Here is a 26,071-nt window from a genome sequence, read left to right as displayed (position 1 = left end):
GGCAAAGGTTTTTCCTTGGCCTCTAGGGAGTTGGCATACAAAGTTATCCACAGATCCGTGCAGTTAGAGGTAAAAACAGTTTTCGGCCAGTTATAGCGCCACCTTGAGGCTGAGTTGAAATTGTTCATTTGGCATTTCGTCCTCGGCCTAGTGGGAATGTGGGTGCACAATTTCACGGAAATCACGCGATGTGTTCATGATTTGCAGCATTTTGTTTGAAACTGAGCACTCCTGTGAACTTTGGAAGCCAATCTTAACCAATCAGGATGGAGTCTGAGAAATCTGAAAGACTGGTTTCGTTGAATGGCTCTAGAGAGACTGTGTACCAATTTGCGTGATGTTTGGACAAAATCTGTAAGTGTACTGTGCAAAAACTTGTTTTGCACAAAGCGGCCTCCTGGTGGCGCTATAACAGGCCGTTCTGGAAAGTTTGGGGCAGAGGTTCATCGTTGGCATCCAGGGAGTGTGTGTGCAAAATTTGGCATCGACCGGGTTAACGGTGGCCGAGATTAGCTGCTCACGGACACACGGACGGACACACACACACACACACGGACGGACACACACACGGACGGACGGACGGACGGACGGACGGACGGAGTGCAAAACATACTCTCCCCCCATGCCTTCGGCCTGGTGGAGACAATGAAGCATTCCTGAATGTATAAATAGACTTACTGTATCTCTGATGTTCACTTATCCGCATTAGCGTTCCCTATTGAGGGGCATTTGGTGAAAATAAACAATCTATAAGTTTACATAAAAGGAGGAGATTAAAGGCCTATTCATAGTCTGGATTTTCGGTGGTGAGGTGACCACCGCTCCGGTGGTGAGCTGACCACCGGAGCTGAAATAACGTTGAGCCGTGGTGAGTAAAAACAGAGAGAAGGGCTGGAGCGGTGGCGGTGATTTGCTCTTCACCGCGACTCGTGACATCATGTTGAAAATCCAGACTATGTATGAGCCTTAAGACCCCCCTTGGAACCCTGGTTAACTACGTACTGTAGGCCTAGGAGGGTATACAGTAAGTGGTTAAAGGCCAATTCCGGACCAGCCGTTTTTTTTACCCTAAGATGATGACACTGATCACTGGAAGAAGCAGAAAAATAAAATAAAAATCCATGCCGAGCGTTCCATACCGATTTAGCGGATTTACCCACTGTGCAGGTCAAACGGTAAATCTCTTCTTCAATCACGCAAAGAAAACATTTTTTATTTGGGTTTACATCTGGTGTAGACGATGTGGAAAATAAGTCCACACAATGTTGTCGTTCTGTGGCTATGTGGCTTCGACCAGATACCGCGTTTGGCCCTCCCTACCTTCTTACAGCCCCGGCGCCCTATATAATTGTTTATGTTTTTTTCGCCACTAACAGTAGTTCACATATACATTAATACCTTACAGTAGCGTGTGAAACTTCTTAGTAACGTATATAGGACGGATTAGCATGGAATATAGCAAATGAAACCATGCACCATGGGCCGTTAGCTCCAGGGACGTTATGAATTGGCAGGCAACACTGGGAATGAATTCTTGAATGTCACATCATAATTCATAAATGATAGAAGCTGCAGCCCAGGTGATTTACTGGCCTCATTATTGGTGTGTGTGTGTGTGTGTGTGTGTGTGTGCACCACATGATTGGTTTACATAGCAGTGTATGTGTTTGTTTATAACCGGTGGTTTTGTTAGACATCCAAGCCCATGCATTGGTTGTAGATTCCTCCCCCCCCCCCCCCCCCCCCAGACATTATCAGTTGGCAAAGATCTCTGATTGTCTGGCTATGCGAGACTATGAGCTTGTAGATCTGCTATTTTGGCTCTGAATAAAGGTTGCACTTTTGGCTTGCCTGCTGGTGTGCTCTGGGCACCAAACGTTCGAAAAGACCTGCTGTTCAGTGGTATCACTCACACACGCACGCACTCGCACACACGCACGCACACACATTCCAATAATGAGGCCAGTAAATCACCTGGGCAGCTTCCATTCATTTATGAATTATGATCTGCAATGCAAGTTTCCATCCACTTCGGTTCCATCTTCTCCAGTTGTGAAAAACGACTCAGTGTTTCCACTATATGTTATTTGTCTTATTTTTAATAGGATTATTAACAACAAAGTATTGCCTTTTGTGATCGTTAGGTTGAACCTTTCATCATGCCACTCTGCAGTGGTGGAAAGTAGTAAAAAAAGTATTTATTTTCTATTTTACTGGATTATTTCCAATTTTTAATACTGTTGCTTCTACTCCACTGCATCTCAGAGGCAAATTGCAGTATTTGAAAACGTTGCCACTCTCTCTGCCACCATCCTTGCATAACACCCCTCAAGGACCACTCTGCCACTCTTTGGCCTTCCACAGATGCCCATGGCTTTGATCTGACCCCCCCCCCCACACACACACACACACACACACACACACACACACACACACACACACTCATACAAAACTGATTCAGGGAAAGGAGGGTGGGGGGGGGGGATTGTCTCATAGTTGGCAAACGGTGGGCTTCATTTCACAGTCTGGATTAAAGGCCTCCTCGTGCCTGCCACACGGCTCTCTCAATGAGCTCATGTTGTGGCATCCGCGCTAAGAGCTTCATTCAGCCTTAATGAGTGTCAGCTGGGAGGATCTAACGTTATAACAATCCCAAGGAGCGCTGGAGGTTCATAGCCGTGACGCGTGCAATCGAGGTTTATACCGAATCAACGTCGCCCAAAAAAGGTCTTCAATAAGTTCTCAGTCGCCACGACTGATTTCTGCCATTTGGATTACATAGAAGCCAGCATGTCTTCTACTGTATATGGAGGCATGTTGCGCAGCGAAAGTAACCAGACGCATTGACGGCGCGGACGCCGGGATCCTTTCATAATGTACCACAAAATGCACATTAGGGCATAATTATTTTTATTTAACTTTAATCTATGGGTCTTCCCTCTCACGCCATAGACTACTACTAGACCGACGGCACTCAAGATGTAACTGCGGTATTATGGTGGAGCTGGACCACACAAACGCTAGCATCCTTAAACAAGATGTAATAAAGTACAACCTTGAACCTTGAACCCTGTTGGATAGGTGGTCTCCTGAGGCGGAGCACGTGCTCCAGGTGGCCCCTCAAGTGCATGAGAGCAGTTTGGGTTAAGAATACTCTGTATAATATGTTGTACCAACAAGCGTATCACTTCACTTGCTGTCATCTATTTTTGCTTGTCTCCCCCCCCCCATCTCTTTGCCATCTTCATTGTACCTACTGTCTTTTTGGGGTAGGGGGTTGGTGTTTGTCTTGTGAGTTTGTTTGTTTGTTTTTCAGAGAACTTGAAGGGTTTCTATTACTGACTGCTTACCTTTCCTGTGACATCCCTTCATTAAAAATATGTTAAAATAACATTTGATCTACAAGTTCATGGTATATGAGGTGTCCACCCGACAGAGGCGATTTAAGCAATAAGCCACGAGAGGTCTCAGGTTACCGGGTATTTTACAATGGCTGGGGGCGTAGGCAGACCCGACGCGGAGCGGAGGGTCTTCTACTTACACGCCCGCACGGCATGTGTTTGTAATGAAATCAAGCGCTCCCCTTCCCCAGTACAGCTACAGAGATGTGGAATCAGCTGCGAATTATATAAAGTGATCGAAGGTGTGGGTTACCGTTTTAGAAACATGAAGTATAACCCGCTCTCCCACTGCTTCTCTCCAGGTGTGCGAGCCAGAGAACCCATGCAAGGACAAGACGCACAACTGTCACAGGTATGCAGAGTGCATCTACCTGAACCACTTCAGCGACCCCATGTACAAGTGTGAGTGCAGGACGGGCTACGCCGGGGACGGCTTCATCTGCGGAGAGGACTCCGACCTGGACGGCTGGCCCAACCACAACCTTGTGTGCGACGCCAACTCTACCTATCACTGCAAGAAGGTATCGCATATTCCAAAATGTTCAAACACTTTCAAGGTTTTCTTTGTAAAATGTTCAAAAATAGCAGATGTACATGCGAGCTCGCAGAGCGGCACAAAGTGACGTGTTGTGAGCTTGTACTGTATATCTGCTATTTCTTTTTTGTGATTAGTATTTTATTGGATTTTATTTCATGTTTTTCCCACAACACAAAACGACAAAAAGTTCGACACAAATCGACAGTAACAACAACAAAAAAGCAGTTACTATGTAGCAACTATTTATAGCAAAGTGGGAAAGAAACAGAGAAAACAACAATAACAACAAAACAACAAGGAGGGAGAGAAAGGAAGGTGTTATTGTTATTGTGAGCAGGCGCGGATCTACTGTATGGTGGGGGGGGGGGGGGGGGGGGCAGTAGGCCTAGTGCTATCATAAAGAAAGAATATCAGCTATTTCTGTATAAAATATGGATAACGTGATTAAAATGATTGTGATGCTGTATTATAAAAATGTAGCTGGGGGGAATATACCCCTTCAAGGACAAGGAGTTAATTTCACTATCTGAATGAACAGAGCTTGTAAGCTTGAGCTTGTAGATCGGCTAAGAGATTTGTGTAGAGGAAAAAAGGAGGGGGCCCAATATATAGATCGACCCCTGATTTAGCTTTGTCTCTAGGATACCTAATGTAATACAGTGAAGATATACAGTACACTGTGGGACTGACTGACTGACTGACTCATTTAACTTTATTAACAGTTTGCAGAAAAAAAGCTCAGTTCTGTACAAAGTCTGCTAAGAGGATTTGAGACAAGAAAGGAAAACCAAAGAAGTGTTTACATGGAGTTTCTCTTGTTTCAGGACAACTGCCCCAACCTTCCTAACTCTGGCCAGGAGGACTTTGACAAAGACGGCCAAGGAGACGCTTGTGACAAAGACGATGACAACGATGGAATTGTTGACGAGAGGGTATGATCGTGTTTTTGTTACAACATTTGATTTCTGATCTTTTCTTTTTTTTCCCTTTTTTTGGGGGGGGGGCTTTTAGCCTTTATTGATAGAGTAAGTGGAGAGAAATGAGGAGAGAGAGAGACAGGGAGTGACATACAGAGTGACACAAACCCGCAATGCTCTGCCGAGCTCCATTAGCTAGGACAGCCTCATTAACTTCTACAACGTATTCACAATTAGTGATGGACAAAGTATATACTGAATTAAATACTCAAGTATTCAAAAGTACAAATTACAAAGTACTTTTCCAGAAACCTTCGGGAAATCTTTTATTTAAAATGTAGCAGCGTGAAAGTCATCACATCACTCTCCCCTCCCTCCAGGACAACTGTCCCCTCCTGTACAACCCGCGGCAGTTCGACTTTGACAAAGACGAAGTGGGAGACCGCTGTGACAACTGCCCGTATGAGCACAACCCAGCCCAGATAGACACGGACAACAACGGAGAGGGTGACGCCTGCGCTGTGGACATCGATGGAGATGGTAAGAAAAATAAGGATCAATTTTGTTCAGAATATAGCCTACAAAATGTCGCATTGCTATGCATTGTGAGCTTGTACACTGGCTATTTTGGGCGTGGGACACCGCGGCACGACAGAATATAGAGCACCAGGTTTGACACCTGGTGCTCTCTGCCTATAATTTACCCAGCTGACCAAATCTCAAGTCAAGTACCGAGACTGAGTTGGCGAGATAAAACACAATAAAAGCCAGCGTTCTTGTGGCCGGTCGTCCCTTGTCATTAGGCCCACCTTTTTTTAGTTCTGTTGGCGCCGGATGTTTCCGAATGCGCTGCTGCGCGTCGAAGAAACATGTTGAAACACACTCAAACTAGAGGCCAGACGATTAAGCATTTGTTATGTTTTAGAGAAAGGCATGAGAATGTTGAGCACACAAGCACATGTCAGAGACTGTGGCTCGTCCTCTGCAGAAATTCTGAACGAGCAGGACAACTGCCCGTACGTGTACAACCACGACCAGAAAGACACCGACATGGATGGAGTTGGAGACCAATGTGACAACTGTCCCCTGCTTCACAACCCTGACCAGGTACTGTGGTGTGTTGTTTAACATGTGTGGCTTTGAACTTTGTTAAGTGACTTTTTTTGGATGAAAACAAAGCGCATACTAGTGCATACTGACAGTCCGACAGGCATTAGTCCGACAATACTGTGGCTCCTGACATGCGTGGCAGGTTAAAACTAACCCGTGGCTTCCTGTGAGGTTAGGTTTAGGGTTGGGTTTTGGGTATAGGGTGTCAGATTAATGCCTCTCAGACTGTTAGTACGTCGGACCAAACACACGCACCCGTTTTTTAAAGTTAAATAGCTCTATATTCTGATAGTAATCATTGCATTTCGTGACATGGATCTCCCGTCACTCCAGCTCTTTAGTAAACAGAAAATACATTTTCAAGTGGGTCATCAATTTCATCCAATCAGGAGAGACAACCCATTTATCAATATCGCATTTTGTCTTGTTTGTTGCATATTATTCAAAGCCGTTTCACTCGGAAACTGTGAATCTGCTATGTAACATGTCCCGCGATTGTCATTTAATCCACCCAAAACATACATTTTGTAACCGAGGATGATATCGTTTAGACTTTAGAGAAATGAGCCGCAAATCAAGCTTGTTTTACCCAAAAAGAAGGATCCAAGATATTACGATCCTAAAAACTGCGTCCCCATAGACAGCATAAGCCAGCGGAATTTTCATTTCCGGTTTTTTTCCCGGAACTGGACTGTTATGACAGGACACAGTTGTGAACAGTAATCAATTCATATTAAAATAGGCGTCCGAAGACGGGAGATGTTAAAAGGTGATCTAGGCGCCAAATGAGTTATTATACCCAAGAATCCTTGTGTGCATAGACATGGGGATGGGAGGGCGTGTGTCCGTTTACGGAGCTAATCTCTCAAACCGCTGGACCGCCGGGAACCGGTCATTGTCAAACTTTGCATGCAGCCTGCCAGTATAGGCCACAGACGTACTGCCACTATTTTGATTTTATTTTATTTTAACTTTAATTTCTAATGGAAGGCTCTGAGATTTTTGTCCTATCCTTTTGGCACCTTTTTGTATAAATCGGTACCACTTGCACCTTTCTTTGCAGACTGTCAATAAAAGCATTCAATCTATCAAAAAGGCTGAAAGTGGTTAAAGCGAGGTTGTAAATGTCCCAAAGGCTGACACGGACAACGACCTGGTGGGAGACCAGTGCGACAACAACCAGGACATTGACGAGGACGGCCACCAGAACAACCTGGACAACTGTCCCTACGTGGCCAACGCCAACCAGGCCGACCACGACCAGGACGGCAAAGGGGACGCGTGTGACTACGACGACGACAACGACGGCGTACCCGACGACAAGGACAACTGCAGGCTGACGCCCAACCCTGACCAGCTCGACTTGGACGGTAAGGCTCTTGAGTTCATTTCGTCTATGGAGTTAACACTGCTCTAATAGAGCCCAGGTGTGGTTAGAATATTGCGTATTTTGGGTTTCTTCCTGAAAGCTGGAAGCCTTTGAGTCAAAGGGCCCAATCGGAATAAACCACAGGGGGGGGTTACACAATGCTACTATTGAGACCCTATGGTATATTATATTTAATGGAAAGATATTACTTGGGGATAGCGGCCTCTAGTGGCAGTGATGTCAGACTTTGGTTCTTTAAAGTAGTAAAAAAGATGAAATAATGGAGATGATAATATCACATTGGAGCATTAGTGTCTTCTGCCAGACGGCGACAATATAATTCCACTATTATGCTGGATGGAGATCCGTGGCTTGCCGTGCACGATGCTCCCTTTTCACTTGTCCTCCTTGTTATTCCATGCGCCATGCATGCGGCCAGATGTTCCTCTCTCACAGTTTACAAGTAGCACAGCCACATTAAGCGTGAAATATGGCGAATATGGAACGAGTTAAGGGAACGGGGGTCAGCGTTGATGATGTCATTGTGCATGACTTCACTGCCGAGGAGCCGAGGAGGCGTCGCACCAAAGCTGTGTGAAGTTTTTGTTTCCAACAGTGATTAATCCACAGCACTTAAACCACTTGAACCTATCTTCACATGTCCTCACTAATGCTCATTATTAAAATGGCACCATTTCTATCAATTCAGTCCGTGTCTCAGAGGAGGGCTGTGGACCGGTTATGAAACCAGTGACATCATCAGTAGGCAGGTTTGGTAATTTGAACCAAATTATTATTATTATTGTTAATGCTACAACAATGGCTTTTTATTTCAGCATGCTAACTGTCCAGGAAGAGAAAGGCTGTAGTTTCTATTAGCTCGTAATCCCCATCAATGATGTCATTCTGTATTAAGTCCGATGTCATTTTGTAGTCCTACGTTACGTCCGGGTCCAAGTGGCACCAGCTCCCGTCCGCATCTCGTTGTGAATAGAATATCTAAACGCGTGAATCCTTTTACAATGACATTATTTTTCAGAAAGGAAGCCATTGAGGGTTAAAATGGGTCTTAATGCTTCCAACTCGAGTAGAATTATTAATGTTCTGTACAAGTGTCCATGACAAAGAAAATATATGATGTGGAGACAATAAAGACAATTATTATCATTTTAGGTGGTAACAGTCCATTTGCTCAGTACAATATTTCGGGGGCATATTTAGAATGTGTGCAGGGTTGAGTATGTTGAATCTAGTTTGCATTAATGATGATTTAGTTGACACAATGAAATAAAATGGCGATAGTATTCAATGTGGGACAGACGGCCTGTCACAGACAGAAATGGGAGAGCTTTGTTGTTGCAAGGAAAGTGGTAAAATGAGACTTTCGTGGTTGTTTTCGTCTCAGATTTAGTCCCGACGGAGGGACACAGTATAACTCCATGGGGACACAAAAGCGACACAAAAGTAGGACCCGGAAGTATCTCTGGAGGGGGCGCTCACGTCACGGCTAAAATACTGAATTGGTAGGCAGGTTTCTGAGCTGTCCTCTCCCCAACACGCTCAACAATGAGATTGCATGAGTGTGTAGACAGAAAAGTGCAGGTGCGTTTGAATTCCTCAAACCTCCTCGTGCTGGGTTTATTCAATAGAATCAGTAGGGGTCAGTAACTATACATTTCGTTCGTTTTGCGGCAGAATCCCTCTCCATCTCTGTATTCTAACTTTTTGTGTTTACTTTTTGCGTAAATTAATGCCCTGCTACTTGATCATACTACAGTGTCACACAAAAGCATCAAATGTAGCAGATCTGCAAGCGCACATTTTTAGCTTATAGATCTTCTACTTTTGCTATTTTTGAATTTGAATCCTGAAAAGTAACAGTTATGAGGTTTCCACCCGATAGAGACAATTTTCTATTGTCTCTGATAGATAGATACTATATTACTTTTCTTTTTCAAAAAAAAGAATTTAGTAATTTAGTTGCCAATGTATTCCACCTAGTCCGGTAGCCGACAGGCTTCTTTTGTTTAGGAAATTTGGTCTTTTTAGTCTTTTTTATTGGCCTAAAATATTGTCTCTGTACATACATTCATGAATCCACTTGCTGACCGGCTTTTTTATTTTTATTAACATCCTATGGCAGGCAGAATTGTCAAAAATTTCAAACTTTCCTTATGCTTTAAGTAGCATGTGACATGTCAAACCAGGGGGTTTTCATGATTCTGAATCCATTCCAAGCATTAGTTTTGCACAAAAAACACTCATTGGGCTAAAAACGGCCATATAGACATCATGACAAATATGATGAGGTCAGCACAAAGTGGCTATGGCTGTTATTATCCCAAGGAGTGTATTTTGTGCAAAACTAATGCTTGGAATGGATTCAGAATCATGAAAACCCCCTAGTTTGACATGTCACATGCTACTTAAAGCAAAAGGAAAGTTTGACATTTTTGCCTGCCATAGGATGTTAATGGTAGGATCACAAGAAACCCCTATAAAAAAGATTGACCAATACCGACAGCCGGTCAGCAAGTGGATTCATGAATATATGTATATAGACAATATTTTAGGCCAATAAAAAAGACTATATACCAAATTTCCCACCCGTCCACCTCGACTGCCGGACTATCCCCACTGCTGTTGGATCCTACTGGCTCACCTGACAGTGAGGAGCCCCCACCAGGAGTGCTGTTGGATCCTACTGGCTCACCTGACAGTGAGGAGCCCCCACCAGGAGTGCTGTTGGATCCTACTGGCTCACCTGACAGTGAGGAGCCCCCACCGGGAGTGCGTATAGAGCCTTCATCCTACTCCTCCCGCCCAACACTCCCCACTGTTAGTAGCAGATCTCCAAGCTCACAGCGCTGCGAGCTTGAACATCTGCTATTTCTTTTTACACAAATCGTCTTTTCTGGGGGTCCCAGGCACACATCTTTTCAAATGGGGGCCCGCACACACCTCAATTTCGTGGTCCTTGGCATGAAAATGTTTGAGAACTACTGGTTTAGAAGACATTTTGTAGACTCTTCCTCAGGTCTTAATGGGTCAAACAAATCTACTTCTCTTCCCACCACTGCAAGGCAGCGAGCTGCTTCCTCACAGTGGGTTTTATTAGGTACTGGCGTCCTCTTCCCTGTCTGCTCATGGCTTGCAGTCTGGGCCTAATAGACTTCAGACCTCCTTTAGATTCTTACGAGTGTCAGTGGAAGTTGTCACAGCGGGAATAGGTGGCTGATGTTGCTTATTAAGACTTGGCAAACAGTGTTAAAGTGGGTTTCCTGGGAGGAGCAGCTTTTTGTTTCCATTCACGGTTGTTCTATAAGCTACGCTGCTGCCTCAGCCCCTCCCTGAACATTGCAACAGTATCATTGTCAATATCATGGGCAGGATGCATGTCAGTATCCTGGTCAGTATCATGTCAGTATCATGTGGTGATTTTGCTGTGTATGCATGGATAACACCTGCAGATGTTTCTGTGCCACTGTAATAAACAGGTGACGGCCGAGGTGACATCTGCAAAGACGACTTTGACAACGACAACATCCCTGACATCTTCGACGTGTGCCCAGAGAACAACGCCATCAGCATCACTGACTTCAGGAAGTTCCAGATGGTCCACTTGGACCCCAAGGGAACCACTCAGATCGACCCCAACTGGGTGGTCCGGCACCAGGGCAAAGAGCTGGTGCAGACGGCCAACTCGGACCCCGGACTCGCAGTAGGTAAGCAGCACACTCAGGTTTTTCCTTCCACTTGGTTTTTCCTAACACGGTCCCACTAATGCATTCTCTCTCCCTAGACATCGATATGTTGACATTGGCCAATGTACCTTTTGCCTCTGATCATGTCATATTATCTGCCTACGTTAGCCTGTTATTAGTCTGCACCTGCACCGAAAATAGCAGGTGTAGCTTGTAGAACCGTATCATCGTCTGTACAGTACAAGGTTATGCTGGAAACCAAACAAGTTCAGCCAGTGCAAAAACAAAACAATCTGATCTACAAACTCCTTTAGTAGATCGCCTTGTTCTTAATGTTTGGCCCAGAATATGAACGCATATGGTTAATTAACTATGTATATCGTCTCTGTCGTGTCGAAACAGTGTCCAAAACGATACATTTCAATTCAAAAGTAGCAGATCTACAAGCTCAAAACCTGCCGCTTCACACGAGCTTGTAGATCTTGCTGCTTTTGTTGCTTTCGTGTGACACTGATCAATTAATTTACCAAAAAACACAAAAAGTTAAAATATGGAATTATGAGTTTTCTGCCCGACAGCATTGATAAACAGTACAGTATATACACATAATACTCGCAGCGAGAATGTGTTCAAAGCATTCATTCAGATATCCCCACCCTCCGCCCCCCATGTTAGGCTTCGATGAGTTCAACGCTGTGGACTTTGCGGGCACCATGTACGTCAACACGGACCGAGACGACGACTATGCAGGCTTCGTGTTCGGCTACCAGTCCAGTGGACGCTTCTACGTGGTGATGTGGAAGCAGATCACGCAGACATACTGGGAGGACAAGCCGTCCAAGGCCTTTGGCATCTCCGGCGTTTCACTCAAAGTGGTCAACTCCACCACTGGCACCGGAGAGAACCTGAGGAACGCCCTGTGGCACACGGGCAACACTCCTGGACAGGTGAGCTATATGAGAGCCACCGATGGTCTGTTTGGACGCTCTGATGCACAAGCTAAGGCAAGCCACCTTTAACCCATTTAGGACTGATGTCAATTCTAAAAACGCTTTCTGAAAAACTTCAAATATTTATTAAATAATTACAAAAATGTTATGCTGGTGTACATCAGTGGTTCCCAAACTTGGGTCCGGGGACCCCTAGGGGTCCTTGATGGAGTTCCCCAAATAAATGATACTTAGGAACCAAATGGACCCCTGTAACTCAGAGAGTGTACAAATGGTTCCATTTGTACACTCTCAGAGTAAAATTAACATTGATTTTACAATATACATTGGGGTCCCAGAGATAGAAATGCCTAATTCAGTTCAAACTGGGGGGTCCTTGAAATTAAAATGGTTGAGAATCACTGCTAGAGCTGTAAAAGTCTTCTCTTATGGGGGTCCCTGGCATATATTTTCAAATGGGGGCTGATAAGTGTCGATTTGGGGGTCCTTGACATGAAAACGTTTGGGAACCACTGCTCTGCATAGAAACAAGCACAGAAGGGTCAAAACACCAAAAGGGCTTCCCGTCCTGAATGGGTTTGCACAGCATGAGTCAAAATGTACCTGTATTAATTAATTAATGCATGGCTGAGCATTTATTTTGCCATCTTTTGAAATAAATGTATTTCAATAAATGTATTTCATAATTTTCATTGAATAATTTATCTTCTTTTTCCTTTATTACTTTATCAAAAAACATAGTTTTTGTATTACTAGAAGAGGGTTGGTTGGAAGCGGTTTAACTGGTGTATTGCTTTCCATAGGTGCGTACTCTGTGGCATGACCCTAAAAACATCGGCTGGAAGGACTACACTGCCTACAGGTGGCATCTCATCCACAGACCAAAGACTGGCTTCATCAGGTATTGAAGGAGAAGGAGCAGCAGAACCAACCCATTTTGACCTGAGATCAGATTCTAAAAATGTCTTCTACATCCTGACAGTTTTCTGAAAAAGCTATGTTTCTATGTCAGTCGTTCTTCGATTTTTCAAAAATAGCAGACCTACAAGCTCGTAGTGCGCCACTCGGTTGCGTGCTATGAGCTTGTAGATCTGCTATTTTTCAATAGCTAAAGCATAGCATAATGCTAACACCAAAAGGGGTTCCCGCCCAAAATGGGTTAAATGATGGGTGTGGGGGGGGGGGGGGGGGGGGCAAAAAGAATCCTATGAGGAATTTGTTCATGAGCAGATTCAAAGAAATGAAACCAACTGATAAAAAACATTTCATTTGATCTGCAATTGTGGTTTAGCTGGCCATCTGTTTCTCATCGACGCTATACCCTATACCAGTTGCCCACCACCGATCTAGAAATGAGGTGTTTTGGCCTTTCTGTTTTTTGCAGGGTTGTGGTCTATGAAGGCAAACAGATCATGGCTGACTCGGGACCAGTTTATGACAAGACGTTTGCAGGGGGAAGGCTAGGCCTGTTCGTCTTCTCACAAGAGCTGGTCTTCTTCTCCGACCTCAAGTACGAGTGTCGAGGTGAGTGCTGTCACTTTGGTCTGCTTTATTGCACAGTTAAATGGAGAGTGGAAAATACAGGCTAGAGGCAGGTGTTGGCATACTGTATACTACTGTGTATGGTCATGAACAATATGTCCAACCACCATCTACTGTGTATGGTCATGAACAATATGTCCAACCACCATCTACTGTGTATGGTCATGAACAATATGTCCAACCACCATCGGCTCATCCAGATGGGCCGTTTTTTTTAAAAAGGTAAAAAGTAAATAGTAGTTATGTATGTATTTTTTCTTTTTTGGTTTTTCTGTCTATTTGATAGTGTGTACAGTAAGCTGAGAGATGGGGAGTGACACGCAGCCTAGGTGCCCAGACCGCTAGGCGGACCCGGACCTATTTTTTTTATCAATCCTGAAAAGTAACGCATGAGGTTTCCACCCCACAGGGACGATATATTATATAACTATTAGCCACTAAGTCTCCATGTTTAGTATGTATGGCCTTATAGCTACCTAGTAAGACATTTGGACCGGTGTGATGTGAATGTGTGTGTGTGTCTCTCTCTTTGTGTGTGAGTGATGTTTGAGCGTACTTGCCAACATGGGAATGTGACAATGAGAAGCACTCTTGCTTTGTCGTTATAAGGCCAGAGGATAGGTCTTAAAACTCCTTTTCATTAAACATCTTTTTCAATACTCAGATAATCTGGAGTTTCCAACAGTGTTCATAAGGTAACGGTGAGACGGACTGTCTGTTGTGTGTCGGCTGACGCAAGGAAAAAAGAATACAATAAATTAATCTAGCCCACGCTACGTTTCTGCTTGTCACCTTGCCCAGTTACAATGTCCCAGATGCATTGTGGGAAGTCCTGTGCGGTTCCAAGGACTTCATGTCTTCTGTTTCGAATGCTAAATAAACAGTGGAAAATGAGATTGCTGCTTCTTCACCGCCGCAGATATTTGCAAAACACGCTTTTTTATGCACATAAAGGCTTGCTAGGGTAGCCAGTCTACAAGCTCACAATGCGTCGCGCCGTGATGCATTGTGAGCTTATGGATAGGCTATTTTTGGTGTGCGACACGCCGCGCAACTAAGTAGCCTATAATTCACCTTACACGCACAGTTTGTTGCTGCACCTGGCTATTTTGAAGCCTCACATGGGAATAATGCTTGAATTCTGAATGTGTCAGCGATGCTAAGCCATGTTCCTAACCCATTCCCAGATAACTGAATCACAGTGGCTATGAAGACGTGATGGAACGCAAAAGACACTTGACCCTCAAACTGAACACCATTGCTAACGCCAGCTCAACGAAAATTGAACTTTCTACGTTGTGCCTTGATCCATCCATTGAAGAGGAAACCACGGCCATTATTCTGTTTCCCCCCCCGAGTGCCCTACGGTGCACGACATACATTTACAAGTTCAGACAGAGAGGAGAGTGAACAAATACAAGAGCCGTTGCCAAATATCTACTCATACCTAATGTAACGCTGTTGACATTTTAAAGGAAGCCATCGTACAACCACTTACACTCTGTGATATTTTTCCTCTCACTTATTGTCTTCTGTAGTTGACATCTTATTCTTTTACGTTGAAACAATTGCTTTATTCAGGAATATCAGCTTATTGTTCTGTGCCAAGATCAGGATATGAGCAACTAAACCTACCGTTATCTGAATTTACCTGCCGAAAATGTACCTGCGTCCAAAGCATCGTGGTGTTGCTGTCGCAAGTCCATTTCTATCCATTTTAATCATCGTAAATGTTTTGCTTTCATTCAGATCTTGAGTGAATGGTTTAGATTTGGGCAATTGTACTACCAAAGATGTTTATACTAAGTCTGTATTATAATTTCTTTTGTAAATTATTCATGCTCTACTTTCTTTTTTTACGGTTTGCTTTTTTTTGTTGTTGCTAGAGATTGTAAATAATTATTTATTTGTTTACACTGACAAAATTTGGAATTGAATATTACAAGTGTCAAGATGAAATATAGTATTAGACGATTTGCTTGATATTCAGTGGTGTCATGCACTTGATTTGTTGTGTTCGCCAACTGTTAGAATGTTAGACAAGCTGTCAGACATGTGGCCTCCTCCCTCAGATATACCATTTAATACTTATGATTAAGTATGACGTTCTGCAGAGATTAAACATGGAAAGATTAAACATAGGCTGCTTTCGATGCAATCGCTGAAATGGTTCCTGTATGCAACAAGTTATGGTGGTAGTTGTAATGCACAAAAGAGCCACTGCGTTTATTCTCTTCGATGTCCAATCAAGGGCATCTGTATAACCTTAACCACTTCCAACATGGCATCCATGTTTTGGGCTTACAGTTATATGCGGAAAGAAATGATCAAACATAGCAGATCTGCATGCTCACAAACACATTGCATCACGCTTGTGTATCTGCCAAGTTTGCCTATGTTTGAATACGGCATAAGTGGTTGAAGGGATTTCTTTCATTTTCGCAGAACATTTTCTTGACTGTAACTATGTAGGATTTGATCAGCAAACTACAAAACCACTTTTTATTAGTTTCACCTTTGGAAAGTCTCATATTTACAAACAGAAGATGTAAATCCAGATATAATACACATTCTTTCTTTTTTCTTTGGGGGGGGTGGGGGGGTGATTGGAGCTGTGTGTAAACACAGTATTGAGAAGTACAGTATAGGTAAGGACAAAGGCTATGCATGTCTTTGGTGACACTGGATACCCAGGATAACTGATGTTGTGAACGTCCGTAGCGGTGTGTATGCCGACTGGTGAAATTGTTCTACTAAGTGAAATGGTAGGATGAGATTTAAAGATGCAATCTGTAAATTAGCTGGGATTTCAAACACCGGGTCTCCCTTCTAGCGCTCTCACACAAGACAGAATCCGTGCTCGAGTCAGAGGATATATTGCGCTTGGCTTCTGGCAGTGAGCTAAGCAAAGCAAAGTTACTATGTTTACCCAGGGTAACTGGACTAAGCTCAAGAACTTGTTTACAGCCAGGCCCTGCTCATAGAACATTTCATGGTAGGGGTTCAATGCCTTGCTCAAGGGCACTTCAGCGGTGGTAATTTTAACGTGCCGGTCCGGGGATACGAACTAGCGACCTTCCGATATCAAGACCGCTCCGCAAACCGTTCGGCAACCGCTGCCCCAATACTGCTTGTCAACCAGTATGGTGTCCTTACCTGACGCCAGGGTCTAAAGGCAGTAGACAGAGACCACCTCCAGGCTCCAACCAGTGCAGATGTCCTAGAGTTATTCTGTTACATACTCTACCATACAGATTGGTTAAAATGATGGTTTATTATTCATTCAAATACATTCCCGGTTGCAGCTTGAAACTGTGTGTGTGTGTGTGTGTGTGTGTGTGTGTGTGTGTGTGTGTGTGTGTGTGTGTGTGTGTGTGCGTGTGCGTGTGCGTGTGCGTGAGAGGGAGTCGATGTTTATCAGTCGATGTACAGTACAACATGTAAGATTGGATGTAATGAAAACATTTGATAAAGGTCAGAATTGTTACTAATTGATTGATATTGGAAGCCATGTCTAATTTGTCCCACTATAATGCTATACTATAATGAATCCAGATGAACGGCTCTCTAAAACCTAGATATCCTACTGTTGATGGGTTCGACTGTATAGTGAGGCATAAAGAATCGTCAGTGTATAACTTTGTTCGTCTTGTATAGCATCCACATTTTTCCATGTTTGATTTTCAGCTTATTTGTTTTGTTGAGAGTATGCAATGCACAAAATGTAAATTGTTTTTTGTTGTTGTTGTTTTTTTGTATACATATGTGTTGTTAGATTTACATTTCTTACAAATCATTATTATAAGTTGTTCTGAAAGAGATGGTCCTGTTTCATAAATAAAACATTTGTACACCACAAAGTTGTGTTGATGATGTATGTGTCATCCAAGAGGTTTGCAAATACAATTATATGACCATCTGATTCCTCGTTTCATTTGGGATGAATGACATGAAATGTGAAAGATGAAAGCTGGAATGTGACAGGGCCTGACATCCCTGTGACATGATACAGACCATGATACTGGTATAATACACTTTCTGTGGGGAATCTCCTGTCTAGGTAGGCTTTTTGTCTTCCATAAACCAAATAAAATGGGCTACTGTAGGAAAAAAATATATATAGGTAAACTACAAATGAAAATGTTTCACACCGAACACAATTCTACCTGTCTTGGACATTTATTTGCCGGTCTGGTTTAGGTCTTTAGTTTAGTTTGCCTGATTTACGTGTACTTTTACTACCTCTGTATTTATTGTACCGTGTCTAGGAATATAACTCAGACTTATAGACACACATACATACTAGCAGTCTGTTAATTCCCCAGGTGTTTCTGTAAAATAGTAATAATAGTATGTTCTTGTGCTTCCTGTCTACCCTTGTTTGCTATTAGCTATCTTGTCTCTCCACCCTGATTACTTAACCCTCGTCACCTGTGTCCTGTTGCCCTAGCCTACCGGCGACCCTGTTTTCTATTTACTATTCTGTGCCTATCGGGTCCCAACTTGGACAGGGCTGAGTCGGCTCATGCGAACTTCGCAACGTTCGACACGGCAACTCACGCCGCTCACTTTAGCTCACTCGTGGTGTCTCTCGTGGCTCAAGTTTGCTTGAGACGGCCCCCTGGCTTGCAGTCTAAAACTACAGGGCGAAAGTCCCGCCCACCCCAGGCCATAAAGCTAGTTCGCAGCCTCCCGGCATATCTGTGTTGAGTAGTTGATTCACCTGTGTCCTGTTAGTGCTTATTTGAACCTCCCTGTGTCTGTTTTCTTTTGTTCATTTTAGTGTTAGAGTGAGTATAGGCTATTGGCCTTCTTTGTTTGAGTTCCTGTTATGCTTTGTCAGCCCTGTTCATGTAACCTTTTGACTTGAACCTTGCCTGTCTGCTCATCCTGCATTTGGGTCCTATTCCACGCTCATACCCTTACACTATCAACATGGGTCTTCATGCTAAGTATGAAATATAGAGGCCGACTTTGAGGCATGTCATAAATTTTTAAGTGAAAGGAAGGGAGAAGCAAACCCTGAGAGGCTGATGCAGTAGGAAACCTGTCTCTGGTCTTAAGAACTCGTACGTATCATCTTGGTACAGGCAGCAGTGGAGGAGTTAATGTTTTGAGAAGGCTAGGAAAGACTTGCTATTAGGAATTCAGGGGATGTCAAATCCATGCTTGTGGCTTGGTGGTAAAGACATTTGGGTTGAGGCCCTCAGAATGCCACGTGGCATATCCCAAACTGGATATATAGGTCTGGCACTCGACCCTGGTTTCAGTCATGCAGCACATACCAGGGTGTTTCTTAGTGCCGTGCCAGAGAATACCAAATACCAACACATGACACCGTATACCAATGTTTTCTGCTGAGATGGAGCTTTATCAAACTGTAAATGGCTGGAAATCAACAAAGATGAGTTGAGATGAGTTGAAAACTCATTCAGCGACCTGGTTGCTTTTCATCATATCAAGCTGGTTAGGTATGTTAGCCTATACTCCCCTAACGCCACTGCACGTTTTGTTCTTTTCTAAATATATATTTATGTCCCATTATTATATAGGGACGCCAGGTTGAAACAGGTTCAGAAACACCATGATGAGAGACCTGGATTGGCACCAGGGGTGGGTCGACAGTCATCGCTGAGTTGCAGTGAGAGATCAAGAGACACCGAGTCCAGATCATGTGGTGCCGGTGTGTATCCAGCTTGGAAGAACGGATGTGGTGCTTGGCACTACATTGTCAGTTCCAAACAGAAAGGAGAGACAGGAGAGCCCAGCAAGCCTCTTATATAAACACAGGTTTAAAAGGAGAGCTGCTCTGTGTGAGGTTCCTCTCCAGTCACAGTGGTGTGAAATGCCTGCCTGTCTCCGCTCCATCCTTCCAGCTTGCACCCATACCACTTCCCTGTGTTCTGCTCTTTCCTCTCAGTTGATCTTTCAGTCCAGTCCCTGATGTCACGCTGTGAGTATAATACTATCAGTGTAATCACATTGCGTTACATCACTAAAAGGTTGAACAACATAATATACCCAGGAGGTATCAACTATGAATCCAAACATATTGTGTCAATCCTTTACTTTTAGGTTTGAAGTGCTCAGCCGGTGAACTCTCTGTCGAACTCTATAGTATAGACCCCAGGGCTTGACATTAAGGCTTGTCCGCTTGTCCGGGACAAGTATTAAATCTTAATTTCCGGACAAGTGCATTACATTTTTACTTGTCCGTTGGACAAGTGACTCTTTGTTTCGCTTTTTCTGTGACGCTCCTACCAGCCAACAATATTGTCTGGCTTTCCTAATCATCACCTTCCCAATATTCTTAATAGCCCTATAGAATGTCCGTAATCTTACATACATTTCATGTCTTCCAAATACCAAATACACAGCCATATACAGTATCAGTCCTTAGCAGACTGTAAACATGTAGCACCTGTGTGTGTACTTACCCAGTAATTAATTCCTAAGACTTTGAGTCAGATATTGTCCTCTAGTTTCAAGTTCTGGCAGAAAACATATGTTATGTAAAATATCGCCACTTTTACATGAGGAAAAACTAGACCGAAAATATAAAAACTTCCTTTGGGAACAGTAATGTTTGGGAAGCACAAACATATGGCGCACACAATTGGCAGGTGTGTTGTGATTGATGTTGGGTAATAATTGATACCACACCACCTATTTTGTGTGCCCCATACATTTGTGCTTCCTATAAAAGGTAAGTATATGATATGTTCAGTCCTGCACTCATTCCGGGCCCCTCGCCGCAGAGAATGTCGTCCGTGTGCAGCTGGTAGAAAAGTGGAGATATTTGTCTTGGGAATTAATTATTGGGTGGGTGCAAGGCATTGCTACAAGTTTAAATGCAGACGAGGTCAGTCTGCTAACGGATAGGACCGATCTATGGCTGTGTATTTGGAAGACATGAAATATATGTAAGATCATAGACATTATAATCTAGGCCGGGCTATTAACTTGCAAACTTAGAATATTCATCTAATATTCAAACATGTATTCACCAAGTAAGACCAACTTACAGTTAGTTGATTTAGGCCTATTTGTGTGCTCGTGCTCCGGACAAGTGACCTTTGTGCCCAGACAAGTGAATGGGAAATGTACTTGTCCGAAGGCCAAGTGCCTCAAAAATGTTATGTCAAGCCCTGGACCCTTATCATGAAATCTCTCTTGTGACAGCTGGATCATTAGAGGAGAGGTGGCTTAAACCTCATGACTCGTTTGCGTTGAAATCTCACAATCTCTATAAGCTCCAACCACCGCCCTTCCATCAACAACAGAAACCTTCCGTATCAAATAGGGAGGATCGTTTTGGCCCTCGGGAAGAATGGCATGCATTTTCTTGTACTTCCCGGAATCCCAGTGAAATCAGCATTTAGTGTTCCCATTGGATACTTTAATGAGCAAACCTCTGTTGTTACCGAACAAAGTAAGTGAGGCCTGGCAAAGGAAAGCATGTTAGGAAAGAAGTGGCTCTGTCATTTGAAATAAAATAAGTCATTTATTTCGAGGCGTGAGTCTGGCTAGTCATTGGGAAAATATCCATAGTGCTGTCTTAGTGCCAACCTAAGGGCTGCATACTCACTGCTCCCTAAAGGTCGCTGCCAAGAGGTGGGGCTGTCCTGCAATAAATGGACTACAACTTGTTTGCATGGCCTCAGCTCTTTGATGTAGTCATGCTACAAAGGTCTGGTGGTAGGAAACGGTAAAGTAGTTGCAGTATTATCAAAATTAAGGAACAAAGTGAAGGAACATTGTCAAATAGGATGAGACATGCACTTTTCTCAGTGCATTACATGTATTTGGAAATTATCTCAAATGCAGGTTGAACAAGTTACCCACACAACCAAGGATATCCAAACCAAACCTGTCTTTTGTGATACCTTCCTGTCTGCCTGTCTCCCTTCAGTAAATCAAAACACAAATCAAAGTTTGTGTCACTAAATAATAAGAAATAATAGCTTCAGGAGACAAAGGTCTTACGGACGATGCACAAATGTAATACATTTTGTTTTCTGTGCATCTATGAATGCATGTGTCCTCAGTCCTCACAAAATAAAATACCGGTAAGTAAGTCTTAACCACTTATTCTCTGTATTCTCTGTATTCTGGGGAAAACCGTCGCTGAAAATAGCAGATCTACAAGCTCACAAGTCACAATGTGTCACTTGTAGATCTGCTATTTTCAGCAAACATTTAATATAGAGCGAAAACAAAAGTAGTATAGAGCCCTGAGGGACTCCGGTCAACAATGTACAGTATATGGGGTTGCATGTCATGTGGTCAAACCCAGGTCAGATACCGATCATATACTGGTCAACCTAGCGGGAATCCCCGCTTGACCGGGCGAGATATTGTGGTTATGAGCCACAGGCAGTACCACTTGCCCAACAGTGCCCTACACGTAACCCGACACAAGGTCTACGATGTCTCAATAGAAGAGTAGGGAGGCCTTTTAGAGTGAGCCAATTTTGATCACCTATTGCCACATTTTGAATATCTTTAAATTAAGTGCTGCTGCTGCAATATTTGTCTCCACCAGCCGAAGGCATGGGGAGAGTATGTTTTGCACTCCGTCCGTCCGTCCGTGTGTCCGTGTGTCCGTCCGTCCGTGACCAGCTAATCTCAGCCACCGTTAACCCGGTCGATGCCAAATTTTGCTCACACACTCCCTGGATGCCAACCATGAACCTCTGCCCCAAACTTTCCAGAACGGCCTGTTATAGCGCCACCAGGAGGCCGCTTTGTGCAAAACAAGTTTTTTCACAGTACACCTACAGATTTTGTCCAAACATCACGCAAATTAGTACACAGTCTCTCTAGAGCCATTCAACGAAACGGGTCTTTCAGATTTCTCAGACTCCATCCTGATTGGTTAAGATTGGCTTCCAAAGTTCACAGGAGTGCTCAGTTTCAAACAAAATGCTGCAAATCATGAACACATCGCGTGATTTCCCTGAAATTGTGCACACACATTCCCACTAGGCCGAGGACGAAATGCCATATGAACAATTTCAACTCAGCCTCAAGGTGGCGCTATAACTGGCCCAAAAGTGTTTTTACCTCTAACTGCACGGATCTGTGGATAACCTGGTGGAGACCTGTGCCCAGAAGGGCACTTTTTCTAGTTTAACGTGTTCTTCTGTGCAGCACCTGGGATTGTTGTCTTTTGGATGTGCGTGCTTTGTGAGCTTTTTGCCATCAGTAGAATGAGGTCATGGTGGATCTAATAGTCAGTTAGAATGTTTTGTTAAAGTCTTGCTAATTATGGTGCAGGCCTATAGGGGAAATCAATCTGAGTGACGTACGTGCATTTAATAGGCCGTGTCACAACTAGACATACAATACATCCTTTCCAAGCAGGAAACAATTTCATGGTGGTTTGCACACTTGCATAATAGCACAAAGATTAAAGGAGAAAGTGCTTGAAATCAAGAGGAAAATAAAGGATATCGCAACATGCTTTTGCTTGCCAGGAGATATGACGGCATATTGCCATATTCATGTTTGATTAAAATGCATTGTTGCAGTGCAGATAAATCACAAGTTATACATGCCCCCCCCCCCCCGACATTAAATTCCTCAGTGTTAATACATCAACATTTGTTTTGTACTTGAAGAGTGTACAAATGAATGCAACCACAAATGTAACCAAATCCTTTTGTGTAAGGTTATTGCCAGGTCAAAGATCTGCAACCTGTTTTAATGAGATCCAATGCATGTGTTGGTGGTTTCTCACCCATGTCATCAAGGTTTACAGTAAGTGGAAACAAGTGTCACTCTTAATGGATTCAAAGTCATTACAACGGCGACCTGGAACACATTTCATTTAACACAACTTTTTAAACTCATCTGTATGGTAGAGTATGTGAATAAAATCACACTTGTGTGAAGTGAGGGCTGCCCAGTGTGGTTGGGGGGGCATGCTGATTTTTTGGGGGGGCATGCTTATTTTGGTGGGGTATGAATAAGACAAACATTAAAAGTCCATAGACTTGGCTGTCACATGACGTCATGTCTGAAAGCCAGACTTGGGGAGGCTAACACCCATCAATAGAACTAGCATGCAGTGCTTAGATTTAGAGAGATAGCTGGGCAATTAGCAAGCAGTCTTTGTGCTGGACGTAAAGCTCTCAATCTGAACCCCTTGAGAGGCTGAGGAAATATAGGTGGATGGAAAAATAATACACACTTCATCTCTTACAATTTAGGCATTTAGAAGACACTCTTAATCTAAAGTAATTTATAATAAACAAAAACATTTTTTTTTAACTAAACTCCTATAACAAATAGAAGATTATTAATTGATTAAATATTTGCTGAATGTACCCATCTGTATTTGAAATGTGGCTAGCTCCCACATTATGCCACATAAGAAACAAAACACCTTCCATTCAATGAAAGACAATTCCATTTTGGCCAAGGGAGATTTTCTTCTGGGCTACAGACAGGACTACTCTCTAGTCTACATTCAACCCCCCAGCCTGAACCTCTATCAGGAAACATAGATCCTGGCCAAGGAAGACATTTGGCTTCTGGGCAACAGGCATGGCTACTCTGGTACATAAAGCACATCATCGTAACACTAATAAATGAACATGGAAACGGTAGGATGTGTGACAGACTATGGCCTCATTGGCCTGTCCAACAGAGGCACGTGGAGAGAAGTGTCAGGGCCTTTTGGCACTTCAAGGCATTTACACAGTCCAGACATCACATTACACGCAGCCTGCACCTGAAACAACAGACACGTTGAATGTGGCTGCTAGTGACAAATTCACCAAGTCACCATGCAGCGTGCCATGCTGCCTATAACATCATTGAGCAAACACTGGCAGTGTGGTAATCCACAGAGCAGACATAATCCATCACCATTTAGATTTTTTATTTTGTTTTGGATAATGGAGGTTTTCCATTTGCAGTCTACTCTGCATATCTAGGCCTAGATTAATCTAGTTTCAAAGCAGTGTTGTGTTGATAAGGGAACCCAATCCTATACTATGTCAGTATCATGGTCAGTATTAGGGCCAGTATGTCAGTATATTGCTTTCAGCTGCGCTCAAACTTCTCTATGCCCCCATTGAGAAACTAGTGTGGACACATATGTCACATGCCGACAATGGCTGATCTACAATGCATCGCAACACGTTGTGAGCTTGTAGCTGCTATTTTGACAGTGGTATGATGGAGTAGTAGCCTATACATTAAGGCAACGCAGCGTCTGCATTTTTATGAGTGGGACTACAATACTACACGCTCCCCTCCCTACTATGGCAGTGGAAACAACTGATCACTCCATATCATTTTACATTCTCTGATGGATTTTTCAGCCATGTTGCACTCTCTGCTGTAATGGAACATCTACGCATATAAAGATACACATGGCAGGCTATTTAAAGACAGTGCTCGTGCAGCTATTCTCTCCTTTCTTTTTGTTTTTCTTTTTTTTGTTGGCCGGTTTTCCACTACCAATGCCAAATATGTTTTGCATTTCTTTTGGGAAAAGTGTTTCAAGTGATGCAAATGAAAAATAAACATTATTGTGCATATGGGGGTTAATCGTCATTTTGTCAGGATCTGAGAAATTATCATTTTGCATCCAACCATTTAAACTGTATTGCAATACCTGGAGTCTAATTATTCTGTATGAAGGCATAAAGACATAATTGCATGTATGAGAGTGTATAAAACTTTGATTGACCATGTGTTGACCACTGTATACCATCACCACAGAATTGCCACAAAGGTATACTGGTCTTCCATGCGAGTGCTGCAATTTCTACATACAGTATCTATATTGTGCTTGCATCTTCTTGCCCTTGGGAATGGCATTGCATCAAGCAACCCATCTCAGTGAGTTTTGACACTCAAATCAGGCCTCATGCTAGAGCCTCAGAGAAGAGCAAAGCAGGTGTGTCCTGGGTTTTATTACGGTTGAAGGTTGGCTATGTCAAAGGGGCCCATGTTTACATGATCTGATGGACAAGGTTGCAGTGCCGTGCCCAGGAGAACAAGAGACACCATGCATCAGGTTTTCATTAGTAGCTTACTGCATGCCACTGTCAAATTCTCTTATCTGTACTAAATGATTCTTTCATAACTTGTTAACATACTTAGATTTAGGCTTGTGTTTTTACTACATTTAACATGTTAGCTATTGTGGCAGTATAGAGTGTGGTTTGTTTGTGTACGTGCAGCAGTGAAGAAGTGAAGAATTAGTTTGACAGATTTTCTGTCAGTCTAGAGTCCTGTGACTCCTGTCCTTTAGTTGCAGTGTGTGGGGTCACACCACAGCTACAACATCTCCACTACACCGCTGGCTAAGGCATCTTTAATCAGCCTGTTACACTGAGGTATGGCCACAGCTTCTGCAACATGTGGGTGGAGGGTGAAGCAGGAAGACCATAACTTCCAGTGAACAACCTTGGAATTATTACATCAAATTAAACAATTTGTTTGGTCTAAACTCCCCCTGTCAGGTGTAAAGGAGCAACTTGGACACTCGTGCAAGTTGCCCTCCACCAGGTTGGCGGAGGG

At 43.3% G+C, this 26,071-nt stretch overlaps 1 protein-coding gene across 2 annotated transcripts in view; it reads left to right on the top strand.

The window, feature by feature from the left end:
- Window positions 1-17,453, top strand: part of thbs2a (thrombospondin 2a) — a 43,787-nt gene extending 26,334 nt beyond the window's left edge. The window contains exons 13-23 of one of the 2 annotated variants that reach the window (XM_083774398.1): window positions 3,704-3,922; window positions 4,764-4,871; window positions 5,237-5,396; window positions 5,845-5,963; window positions 7,102-7,336; window positions 10,833-11,060; window positions 11,715-11,986; window positions 12,793-12,890; window positions 13,374-13,513; window positions 14,196-14,226; window positions 14,719-17,453. In XM_083774398.1, coding sequence (XP_083630524.1) covers window positions 3,704-3,922; window positions 4,764-4,871; window positions 5,237-5,396; window positions 5,845-5,963; window positions 7,102-7,336; window positions 10,833-11,060; window positions 11,715-11,986; window positions 12,793-12,890; window positions 13,374-13,513; window positions 14,196-14,226; window positions 14,719-14,722 — 1,614 coding nt within the window. In that variant the 3' untranslated portion in view covers window positions 14,723-17,453. The remainder of the gene's footprint in view (window positions 1-3,703; window positions 3,923-4,763; window positions 4,872-5,236; window positions 5,397-5,844; window positions 5,964-7,101; window positions 7,337-10,832; window positions 11,061-11,714; window positions 11,987-12,792; window positions 12,891-13,373; window positions 13,514-14,195; window positions 14,227-14,718) is intronic. The other variant, XM_083774399.1, reaches the window with a different exon arrangement.
- The last annotated feature ends 8,618 nt before the right edge of the window (window positions 17,454-26,071 follow it).

This window comes from Protomyctophum parallelum, assembly GCF_964188405.1.
Source record: "Protomyctophum parallelum genome assembly, chromosome: 10".
Lineage (NCBI taxonomy): Eukaryota > Metazoa > Chordata > Actinopteri > Myctophiformes > Myctophidae > Protomyctophum > Protomyctophum parallelum.
Note: the sequence above shows the minus strand (reverse complement) of the source record. Positions and strands in the feature narration are given on the sequence as shown.